At 40.7% G+C, this 12511-nt stretch overlaps 1 protein-coding gene across 1 annotated transcript in view; it reads left to right on the top strand.

Moving 5' to 3' along the window:
- The window catches only part of SHCBP1 (SHC binding and spindle associated 1), a gene marked incomplete at its 3' end in the record, with an annotated part of 29293 nt that extends 21382 nt beyond the window's left edge, over nt 1–7911 (top strand). Inside the window, exons 7-9 of the mRNA XM_017880292.1 lie at nt 1417–1445; nt 3439–3593; nt 7793–7911. Coding sequence (XP_017735781.1) covers nt 1417–1445; nt 3439–3593; nt 7793–7911 — 303 coding nt within the window. The remainder of the gene's footprint in view (nt 1–1416; nt 1446–3438; nt 3594–7792) is intronic.
- Nucleotides 7912–12511: the final 4600 nt, after the last annotated feature.

The following is a 12511-nucleotide window of genomic DNA, read 5'->3' as shown; positions in this document are numbered from 1 at the left end:
TATTTAAAAAAATTTTAATATTTTAAAAATTTGTTGCTTGCTCTTATCTCATAGATGTTGCAGATATGTTAGTGCATGGCTTTTTGTTTTTTGTTTTACACTTAGCTTATTTTTGTGAGAGGTATAATGAAGGGCATTTAACTTGAAATTGGTACCAGTTATCTTAGTTCTCTAAATGCTTGCTGAATGTCACAAATGCTACACTTTGTGTCTTGACAAAAGTATACTTTAGAAAAGATTAATGTTGAAAGATTCTATTAAAAATAACTTTTTGGGCTGGGTGCGGTGGCTCATGCCTGAAATCCCAGCACTTTGGGAGACCGAGGTGAGTAGATCGCTTAAGGCCAGGAGTTTGAGACCAGTCTGGCTAACATGGTGAAACCCTGTTGGTACTAAAAATATAAAATTAGCTGGGCATATTGTTGCACCCTGTAATCCCAGCTACTCGGGAGGCTGAGGCAGAAGAATCGCTTGAACCTGGGAGGTGGAGGTTGCAATGAGCCAAGATCATACCACTATGCTTCAGCCTGGGTTTCAGAGCAAGACTCCGTCTAAAAAAAAAAAATAACTTTTTTTTTTTTTGAGACGGAGTCTTGCTCTGTCACTCAGGCTGGAGCGCGGTGGCCGGATCTCAGCTCACTGCAAGCTCCGCGTCCCGGGTTTACGCCATTCTCCTGCCTCAGCCTCCCGAGTAGCTGGGATTACAGGCACCTGCCACCTCGCCCGGCTAGTTTTTTGTATTTTTTAGTAGAGACGGGGTTTCACCGTGTTAGCCAGGATGGTCTCGATCTCCTGACCTCGTGATCTGCCCGTCTCGGCCAAAAATAACTTTTTGACAGTTATAATCTTATTGTTCATTTAGAGTGATTTCTGAATTTAGGTTACTTTACAATTGTTCATCTTGGTCCTGTATATATTCATAACGTGTCAAATTTAGTTACACCTGTTCAACTATTTACCAAAATAGCTTCAAGTTAGCAGTGAAGCTTGTAATGCAAAAAATCATATATCATTTTGGGACTTGTGCAGCTGTTCAGAAACTGCTTAAGCTATACTTTTTATCTTGTCAAAACTTCTAAAGAACTGAGGCTGGAAGTTTAGTTTTCTCCTATTCCTAGTACATCATCTTACCCCTTTTTTGTTTCATGTGTATAATTTTTGTTCTTTTCTACTCTCCAATTTTTGATGTATAATAGATATGTGTGTATAAATAACACATCTGCAAGATAAATCACTGTGATAAAAACACTTTATTTTTTGGCATAGTGGAAATAACACTGATATTGTAGTTTGTATGGTAGATAAGAGTTCTTCCTAGATTGGTGAGGAAGTTTTAATGTAATTCCCAGAGTGTCATAAATAGACATATAGAATTGTGATAGTTAAGTATAAAAATGGCTGTATATTGACTAACAGTATGGGTCTGAGAATTGGGGAATCAGAGGGTATCTCTAGTGTGCATATATGGAGTGTTCATGAGTTAGATTCAAGCTCATCTGATAGTGATGTATAGCTAACCCGTATAACAAGAGATTCATATTGAGTACCTACTATGTGCAGGATGTCAATAGTACTTACAATAGGGTTTTCTTTCTTGTTTCAAAATCCATTCATTTAGGTGATGGTTTTATGTTTTAAGTGGAAAGAAATACATAATTATATAAAATTTGTGTAAAATCTTTTCTCAGTATGCAATTCTTTCTGTACTTTTAATTTTCTGATGATAAAAGCAATGGTTATTGTAGAAAATATGCAAAGTACAGTCAGATACATACAACAATCAGAAACAAAGTCACTCATAATTCAGGCATCCAGAGTCCACCCCTGGTAGCATTCCAGTGTGTGGAGTCCCCTTGCATTTTCTAGGGACCCCAAAGCCTTTGTCCCCTTCCAGTGTGGATACATTGAGTGGCTTTGCTTGTTAAAAACAGTTACTGCTTTCATTTACTCAAAGACTCGTCTTTAGATAATGAGAGTTACTTCTTACAGCTTTGTCTATGTGCTTCTGTTTTATAATGGAAGTCAAGCAAATTCCTTAGTTTTCTGATACTCCAGTTTTTTGTAAGCCCACTCAGGTGTTTGGCTTGCATTAATGGTTCAAGTAGATCTGGTTTTTTTTTGTTTTTTGTTTTTTTGAGACAGAGTCTTGCTCTGTCGCCCAGGCTGGAGTGGAGTGGTGTGATCTCAGCTCACTGCAGCCTCTGCCTCCTGGGTTCAAGCGATTCTGGCTCAGCCTCCTGAGTTGCTGGGATTACTGGTGCCCGCCACCATGCCTGGTTAATTTTAGTAGTTTTAGTAGAGACAAAGTTTCTCCATGTTAGCCAGGCTGGTCTCGAACTCCTTACCTCAAGTGATCCACCTGCCTTGGCCTCCCAAAGTGCTGGAATTATAGACCTGAGCCACTGCGCCTGACCGAGATCTGATGCTTTTTTTGAGACAGAGTTTTACTCTGTCACCCAGGCTAGAGTGCAGTGGCATGATCTTGGCTCACTGCAACCTCCACCTCTCAGGTTCAAGCAATTCTCCCACCTTAGCCCCCTGAGAAGCTGGGATTACAGGCACATGCCACACTCGGCTAATTTTTGTATTTTTTGTACAGGCAGGATTTCTCCATGTTGGCCAGGCTGCTTGAACTCCTGACTTTAAGTGATCCACCTGTCTCAGCCTCCCAAAGTGCTAGGATTACAGGCGTGTGCCACTGCACCCGGCCTCGATCTGATGCTTTTTGTTTGTTAATGAGGTAGACTTTTTTTTTTTTTCTAGTAACTCGTCGGTTTGTCAGATTTTAAGACAACTGTTTAAGAGAATACTGAACTTAGATCATCTTGAGAACTGCTTAGGTTTCAAATGTAATTTATATTAGAATCATAGAATGTTAGAGTTAGAAACAAACTTCTAAGGGTGAGTGCTTTAAAGTTCTTTGACTCAGCTGTAAGTCCTTATTATTATTATTTTTTGAGATAGGGTCTCATTCTGTCACCCAGAATGAAGGCTGGAGTGCAAAGGCATGATCATAGCTTACTGCAGCCTTAAAATTCTGGGATCAAGTGACCCTCCCACCTTAGCCTCCTTGAGTAGTGAGTAATTGGTGCATGCCACCACGCCTAATTTTTTTTTTATTTTTGTAGAGATGGAGTCTCACTATGTTGCCTAGGCTGGTCTTGAACATGATTTTTTATAGCACTTTTGTAAGTGAATTTAGTGCTGAGCTTATGTGGGATAGTTGATAGGGTAGTCTTCTGATACGGGAACTAGTCAGAGAGTTGATATTGTTAAAAATTGGATACCCTGGTTTAAATTAAAGAGGATATGTGGGGAGATAGATTTTATTTAAATGCAACATGGTTGACTGGTCTTGTTATCGCCTGCAGTCATTTGAACTAGAGAAACCTGTTCTAGAGTGTTCATGTTTAGATGTTTTTCCTTACCCATCTTGAGTGTTCTTGCTCTCTCTTCCTTAGGATATGGCCTACCAGATGACATTGTGATAGAAAAGAGGGGCAAAGGTGACACTTTTGTGGACTGCACTGGTGCTGATATTAAAATCTCATGCATAAAATTTGTTCAGCACAATGCTGTAGAGGGAATCTTAAGTAAGTATCTGAATGTTTGGTGTATCGTTTGTTCTAAGATTTGAAGGAAAATTGTACTTTCTATGGAAGATAGAATTTAATGAAATGCCACTCTTGAGTACAGGCATACCTTGTTTTATTGCACTTCACAGATACTGAGTTTTTTTTTTTTTTTTTTTCACAAATTGAAGGTTGTGGCAACCCTGTTTCAAGCCATCTGTTGGCACCATTTTCCCAAGAGCATGTGCTCACCTTGTGTCTCTGTGTCACATTCTGGTAACTCTCATAACATTGCAAGCCTTTTTTTAAAAAAACTATAGATGATATGCTGATCTGTGAGCAGTGATCTTGATGTTACTACTGTAATTGTTTTGGGGTGCCATGAACCATATCCATATAAGATGGTGAACTTAACTGATAATTTTGTGGGTCTGACTGTTCCACCAATCAACCACTCCCCTATCTCTCTCCTTCTCTTTGGACTACCCTATTCCTTGAGACACAGCAATATTGAAATTAGACTAGTTAATAACCCCTACAATGGCATCTATGTGTTCAAGTGAAAGGAAGAGTCACGTGTCTCTCAAGTTAAATTTAAAAACTAGAAATGTTTAACTTAGTGAGGAAGGCATGTTGAAAGCTGAGACAGGCTGACACCTAGGTCTCTTGTGTCAGTTGGCGAAGTTTTGAATGTAAAGGAAAAGTTCATAAAGGAAATTAAAAGCACTACTCTAGTGAACACATGAATGATAAGAAAGCGAAACAGCCTTATTACTGATATGGAGAAAGTTTCCGTAGTCTGGATAGAAGATCAAATCAGCCACCACATTCCTTAAATCAGAGCCTATTGCAGAGCAGAGCCCTAACTTCCTTCAATTCTGTAAAGGTTGAAGAAGGTGAGGAAGCTGTAGAAGAAGTGTTTGAAGCTAGCAGATGTTGGTTCATGAGGTTTAAGGAAAGAAACCATCTTTGTAACATAGAAGTGCAAGATGAAGCAGCAGGTGCTGATGCAAGCTACAGCAAGTTAACCAGAAGATCTAGCTAAGGTAATTGATGAAGGTGGATACACTAAACAACACATTTGCAATGTAGGTGAAATAACCTTCTATTGGAAGAAGATGCCGTCTAGTACTTTCCATTGCTAGAGAGGAGAAGTCAGTGCTTGGCTTCACAGCTTCAAAGGACAGGCTGACACTCTCATTCGGAGCGAATATGACTGGTGACTTCTAAGTTGAAGCCAGTGCTCATTTACCATTCTGAAAATGCTAGAGCCCTTAAGAATTATGCCACATCTACTCTGCCTGCACCCTAGAAATGGAACAACAAAGCCTGAATGGTAGCACATTTGTTTATAACATGGTTTACTGAATATTTTAGGCCCATTATTGAGATTTACTACTGAAAAAAAAAAGACTCCTTTAAAAATATGATTGCTTATTGACAATGTACCCGGTCATCAGAGAGCTATGATGGAGGTGTACCAGGAAATTAATGTTGTTTTCATGCCTCCTAATAACATCCATTCTGCAGCCCATGGATCAAGGAGTAATTTCGACTTTCAAATCTTACTATTTGAGAAATACATTTCGTCAGGCTATACCAGCTATTGATAGTGATTCCTCTGATGGGTCGGGGCAAAGTCAATTGAAAACTTTCTGGGAAGAGGTCATCATTCTAGATGTCATTCAGAACATTTATGATTCATGGGAGGAGGTTAAAATCTCAACATTAAAGTGGGTTCTGGAGAGGTTGATTCCAGCCCTCATGGATGATTGAAGGGTTCAAGACTTGAATGGAGGAAGTAACTGCAGATGTGGAAATAGCAAGAGAACTAGAGCCTGATGATAGCAAGTAGAACCTCAAGATGTGACTGAATTGCTACAATCTTATAACAAAATTGGAACAGATGAGGAGTTGCTTCTTATGGATGAGCGAAGAAGGTGGGTTCCTGTGATGGAATCTCCTGGGGAGGATGCTGTGAACATGGTTGAATGACAACGAATGGTTTAGAGTATTATGTAAACTTGGTAAAGCAGAGGCAGACTTTGAAGGGATTGATTCCAATTTTGAATAACTTTCTACTGTGGGTAAAGTGCTATCAAACAAGATCACATGCTACAGAGAAATCCTTTCATGAAAGGAAGAGTCAATCAATGTGGCAAACTTCGTTGTTGTCTTATTTTTAAAAATTGCCACAGCCACCTTAACCTTCAGCAAACATCATTCCGATCAGTAAGCAGCCATCAACATTGAGGTAAGACCCTTCACCAGCAAAAAGATTATGTCTTGCTGAAAGCTCAGAGGATTGTTAGCATGTTTTAGCAAAATAAAGTATTTTAAATTAAGATGTATACATTTTTAAAAAAACATAACGCTTTTGTACACTTAATAGATGCATTATAAACATAGTACTCATTAGTATAAACTCATATGCTCATTAGTATAAACATAAATTTTATTTATTTTTTGTTTTTAGAGACAGTCTCACTGTTATCTAGGCTAGAGTGTAATACCACGATCATAGCTCACTGTAGCCTCAAACTCCTGGGCTCAAGCAATTCTGCCTCTGCCCCCCAAGTAACTGGGACTACAGGCGTGTGTCACCACATCTGGCTAATTTTGGTATTTTGTAGAGATGGAGTCTCGCCCTGTTGCCCAGGCTGGTCTCAGACTCCTGGCCTCAAGTGATCCACCCGCCCCAGACTCCCATAGACAACTTTTGTATGCACTGGGAAAACAAAAAAGTTGTGTAACTCACTTTAATTGTGATATTTCCTTTATTGTGATGGTTTGGAACTCAACCTGCAGTATCTCTGGGGTATGAGTGTGTATGGAAGGCTGATTATTTATGAAGCTGGGCGTGGTGGGTCACACCTGCAATCCCAGCACTTTGGGAGGCCGAGGAGGGTGGATCACCTGAGGTCAGGAGTTTGAGACCAGCCTTGCGAGCATGGTGGAACCCCATCTCTACTAAAAATACAAAAATTAGCCAGGTGTGGTGGTACACACCTGTGATCCCATCTACTCTGGAGGCTGAGGCAGGAGAATTCCTTGAACCCGGGAAGCAGAGGTTGCAGTGGGCCAAGATCGCACCACTGCACTCCAGCTCAGGCAACAGAGTGAGGCTTCATCTCCAAAAAAAAANNNAAAAAAAAAAAAAAAAAAAAAAAAAAAATTACTCATTTAGGATGGGTGCTGTGGCTTACGCCTGTAATTCCAACACTTTGGGAGGCTGAGGTGGGTGGATCACCTGAGGTCAGGAGTTCGAGACCAGCCTGGCCAACCTGATGAAACTCTGTCTCTACTAAAAAATACAAAAGTTAGCTGGGTGTGGTGGCAGGTGCCTGTAATCCCAGCTACTCAGGAGGCTGAGGCAGGAGAATCACTGGAAACTGAGAGGCGGGGGTCTCGCTCTGTCGCCCAGGCTGGAGTGCAGTGGCGTGATCTCAGCTCACTGCAAGCTCCACCTTTCGGGTTCGAGTGATTCCCCTGCTTCAGCCCCCAAGTAGCTGGGATTACAGGTGCCCGCCACCACGCCCAGCTAATATTTGTATTTTTTAGTAGAGATGGGGTTTCACCATGTTGGCCAGGTTGGTCTTGAACTCCTGACCTTGGGTGATCTGCCCCCCGCCCCGGCCTCCCAAAGTGTGAGCCACCACATGCGGCCTAAAAAATTATTTTTTTGTGTACATAGTGTGACGACTTAGCAATCTTAACCCTGAAGTAAAAAATAGCCTATTCATGAGAATTTGTTGTTTAATATTAATTTCTTTTCTGTGTGGTGATTTTTTTCTTTTAAAGCTTTCCAGTGTTGTGGTCTGTGTTCTCTGTATTCAAGGTAGCACTAGAATGAAGTTATCTCCACACTGGAGTAGTGCTTGTTTCCTGGAATCTTTGTGTCCCCTTTCTTGAATCAAAGCCTTTTTCTTCCGAGATACTCAGCAAAATTGCTCTCTGATGCTTTTTTTTTCTGGTAATGGAAAGTACTTTTGTATCTGAGGTCAAGTCATTCTTTTTAAAGAATGTTGCTTTTGGATTGTAGAAAATAACTCAAAATAGTCATTGTTTTATATTTTATGAATTTGTAATTTAGGTAAGAATATTTAAATGATAGCCATTGAGAAATATTTAGACCATAGCTAATGTCAGCACCAGGCTATCTCTAACATTGGGAAAGGCACATTACTTCTTAAAGCAGTCACTGTGTATTTTCATCCCAGTTGTTCACCGTGGTAAGACTACGCTGGAAAACTGTGTGCTGCAGTGTGAGACAACTGGAGTCACAGTGCGGACATCGGCAGAGTTTCTAATGAAGAACTCGGATTTATATGGCGCCAAGGTAGAAGCTCTTGGGGAAGTAGTTTGGGTTTAAGTTGTAAATGAAAATATGAAATATGGGACTAAGATGTATGTGTGTACTCCCACTCTCTTCAGACAGTCATCTCTACCAAGTCAGTCAAACTCAACTGTGCAAGGGTCTTCTCGTGTAGATTTTCAAATGATAGGAAGAAAAGTCATAAATCTCACAATTACTTTATGTAGCTTTAAGAGAGGTTTAGACCCTTAAAATTATAACTTTGTAATTGTAGATTCACACAGTGTTGTAAGAAATAACAGGGAGAGGTCCTGCATTATGCCCTTCACCAGTGTCCCCTAACGGTAACATCTTGTGAAACTGTCGTGCGACATCACAACCAGAATACTGACATCAATCCAGTCAAGTGAAAGAATATTCCCATCACCACAGGGACCCCTCATGCTGCCCTCCTAGAGCCAAACTCACCTGCCTCTCCCACCAACTCCTTCCTTAACTCCAGGCACACCTTAAGCTGTGGTTCATTTCTATTTATTTCATCATTTAAAAACTGTAGAAATGGAATCATACAGTATGTGTAGCTCTTTGGGATTGGCTTTTCTCAATTAGTGCGGTTCTGTGGAGCTTCACCTAGCTCGTTGTATGTACCAATAGCTTGCTCCTTTTTACTGTGGAGGAATAGTCCAATGTGTGATTGTTCCACAGTTTGTTTAGTGACTTGTGGGAGGATGTCTAGATTGTCTCCAGTTTTTGCCTATTGTCGGTAAAGCTGCTATAAACGTTTGGGTACAGGTTTTTGTGTGAACACAGTTTTCATTTTTTAAGGAGTAAATGCCAATGGATGCAATTGTAGGTTATATAGTAGTTGCATGTTTAGTTTTTTTTAAAGAAACCGCTGAAATGTTTTCCAGAGTAGTTGTACCATTTTACATTCCCACTAGCAACGTTTGAGTGGTCCAGTTTCTCCATGTCCTCAAGAGCATTTGGTGTTTTGGCTATTTTTTGTTTTAGCCATTATGGTAAGTGTGCAGTAATATCTCATTGTGGTTTTGATTGTCATTTCCCCAGTTGTTACTGATGTCGAGCATTTTCTCATTGATTTGCTTTAATGTGACCCCCAGAGCAAATGCCAGAGAAAAGGCAAGTAGGCAAGGCAAAAAAAAACTTTATTTACAAGCCAATGTGAAGGAGGGAGCGAGGTTCACCGGTCTCCAGCGGTGGAGGCCGACGAAGTCGCTCCGGCGTTCTCGGGCGAGGTTCCTAGGTCCGCACAGGAGCAGGGGCCAAGGAAGTTCGCACCGGCGTTCTCCGACGAGGTTCCTGGGTCCCGCGCACGAGGAGGGGCCAAGGAAGTTCNTTGTACTTTCTATGGAAGATAGAATTTAATGAAATGCCACTCTTGAGTACAGGCATACCTTGTTTTATTGCACTTCACAGATACTGAGTTTTTTTTTTTTTTTTTTTTCACAAATTGAAGGTTGTGGCAACCCTGTTTCAAGCCATCTGTTGGCACCATTTTCCCAAGAGCATGTGCTCACCTTGTGTCTCTGTGTCACATTCTGGTAACTCTCATAACATTGCAAGCCTTTTTTTTTTTTTTTTTTTTTTTAATTATAGATGATATGCTGATCTGTGAGCAGTGATTTTGATGTTACTACTATAATTGTTTTGGGGTGCCATGAACCATATCCATATAAGATGGTGAACTTAACTGATAATTTTGTGGGTCTGACTGTTCCACCAATCAACCACTCCCCTATCTCTCTCCTTCTCTTTGGACTACCCTATTCCTTGAGACACAGCAATATTGAAATTAGACTAGTTAATAACCCCTACAATGGCATCTATGTGTTCAAGTGAAAGGAAGAGTCACGTGTCTCTCAAGTTAAATTTAAAACTAGAAATGTTTAACTTAGTGAGGAAGGCATGTTGAAAGCTGAGACAGGCTGACACCTAGGTCTCTTGTGTCAGTTGGCGAAGTTTTGAATGTAAAGGAAAAGTTCATAAAGGAAATTAAAAGCACTACTCTAGTGAACACATGAATGATAAGAAAGCGAAACAGCCTTATTACTGATATGGAGAAAGTTTCCGTAGTCTGGATAGAAGATCAAATCAGCCACCACATTCCTTAAATCAGAGCCTATTGCAGAGCAGAGCCCTAACTTCCTTCAATTCTGTAAAGGTTGAAGAAGGTGAGGAAGCTGTAGAAGAAGAGTTTGAAGCTAGCAGATGTTGGTTCATGAGGTTTAAGGAAAGAAACCATCTTTGTAACATAGAAGTGCAAGATGAAGCAGCAGGTGCTGATGCAAGCTACAGCAAGTTAACCAGAAGATCTAGCTAAGGTAATTGATGAAGGTGGATACACTAAACAACACATTTGCAATGTAGGTGAAATAACCTTCTATTGGAAGAAGATGCCGTCTAGTACTTTCCATTGCTAGAGAGGAGAAGTCAGTGCTTGGCTTCACAGCTTCAAAGGACAGGCTGACACTCTCATTCGGAGCGAATATGACTGGTGACTTCTAAGTTGAAGCCAGTGCTCATTTACCATTCTGAAAATGCTAGAGCCCTTAAGAATTATGCCACATCTACTCTGCCTGCACCCTAGAAATGGAACAACAAAGCCTGAATGGTAGCACATTTGTTTATAACATGGTTTACTGAATATTTTAGGCCCATTATTGAGATTTACTACTGAAAAAAAAAAGACTCCTTTAAAATATGATTGCTTATTGACAATGTACCCGGTCATCAGAGAGCTATGATGGAGGTGTACCAGGAAATTAATGTTGTTTTCATGCCTCCTAATAACATCCATTCTGCAGCCCATGGATCAAGGAGTAATTTCGACTTTCAAATCTTACTATTTGAGAAATACATTTCGTCAGGCTATACCAGCTATTGATAGTGATTCCTCTGATGGGTCGGGGCAAAGTCAATTGAAAACTTTCTGGGAAGAGGTCATCATTCTAGATGTCATTCAGAACATTTATGATTCATGGGAGGAGGTTAAAATCTCAACATTAAAGTGGGTTCTGGAGAGGTTGATTCCAGCCCTCATGGATGATTGAAGGGTTCAAGACTTGAATGGAGGAAGTAACTGCAGATGTGGAAATAGCAAGAGAACTAGAGCCTGATGATAGCAAGTAGAACCTCAAGATGTGACTGAATTGCTACAATCTTATAACAAAATTGGAACAGATGAGGAGTTGCTTCTTATGGATGAGCGAAGAAGGTGGGTTCCTGTGATGGAATCTCCTGGGGAGGATGCTGTGAACATGGTTGAATGACAACGAATGGTTTAGAGTATTATGTAAACTTGGTAAAGCAGAGGCAGACTTTGAAGGGATTGATTCCAATTTTGAATAACTTTCTACTGTGGGTAAAGTGCTATCAAACAAGATCACATGCTACAGAGAAATCCTTTCATGAAAGGAAGAGTCAATCAATGTGGCAAACTTCGTTGTTGTCTTATTTTAAAATTGCCACAGCCACCTTAACCTTCAGCAAACATCATTCCGATCAGTAAGCAGCCATCAACATTGAGGTAAGACCCTTCACCAGCAAAAGATTATGTCTTGCTGAAAGCTCAGAGGATTGTTAGCATGTTTTAGCAAAATAAAGTATTTTAAATTAAGATGTATACATTTTAAAAAAACATAACGCTTTTGTACACTTAATAGATGCATTATAAACATAGTACTCATTAGTATAAACTCATATGCTCATTAGTATAAACATAAATTTTATTTATTTTTTGTTTTAGAGACAGTCTCACTGTTATCTAGGCTAGAGTGTAATACCACGATCATAGCTCACTGTAGCCTCAAACTCCTGGGCTCAAGCAATTCTGCCTCTGCCCCCCAAGTAACTGGGACTACAGGCGTGTGTCACCACATCTGGCTAATTTTGGTATTTTGTAGAGATGGAGTCTCGCCCTGTTGCCCAGGCTGGTCTCAGACTCCTGGCCTCAAGTGATCCACCCGCCCCAGACTCCCATAGACAACTTTTGTATGCACTGGGAAAACAAAAAAGTTGTGTAACTCACTTTAATTGTGATATTTCCTTTATTGTGATGGTTTGGAACTCAACCTGCAGTATCTCTGGGGTATGAGTGTGTATGGAAGGCTGATTATTTATGAAGCTGGGCGTGGTGGGTCACACCTGCAATCCCAGCACTTTGGGAGGCCGAGGAGGGTGGATCACCTGAGGTCAGGAGTTTGAGACCAGCCTTGCGAGCATGGTGGAACCCCATCTCTACTAAAATACAAAATTAGCCAGGTGTGGTGGTACACACCTGTGATCCCATCTACTCTGGAGGCTGAGGCAGGAGAATTCCTTGAACCCGGGAAGCAGAGGTTGCAGTGGGCCAAGATCGCACCACTGCACTCCAGCTCAGGCAACAGAGTGAGGCTTCATCTCCAAAAAAAAAAAAAAAAAAAAAAAATTACTCATTTAGGAGGGGGGCTGGGGCTTAGGCCTGTAATTCCAACACTTTGGGAGGCTGAGGTGGGTGGATCACCTGAGGTCAGGAGTTCGAGACCAGCCTGGCCAACCTGATGAAACTCTGTCTCTACTAAAAAATACAAAAGTTAGCTGGGTGTGGTGGCAGGTGCCTGTAATC

This window comes from Rhinopithecus bieti, unplaced genomic scaffold (assembly GCF_001698545.2).
Source record: "Rhinopithecus bieti isolate Rb0 unplaced genomic scaffold, ASM169854v2 scaffold_12138, whole genome shotgun sequence".
In the NCBI taxonomy this organism is placed as follows: domain Eukaryota; kingdom Metazoa; phylum Chordata; class Mammalia; order Primates; family Cercopithecidae; genus Rhinopithecus; species Rhinopithecus bieti.
Note: the sequence above shows the minus strand (reverse complement) of the source record. Positions and strands in the feature narration are given on the sequence as shown.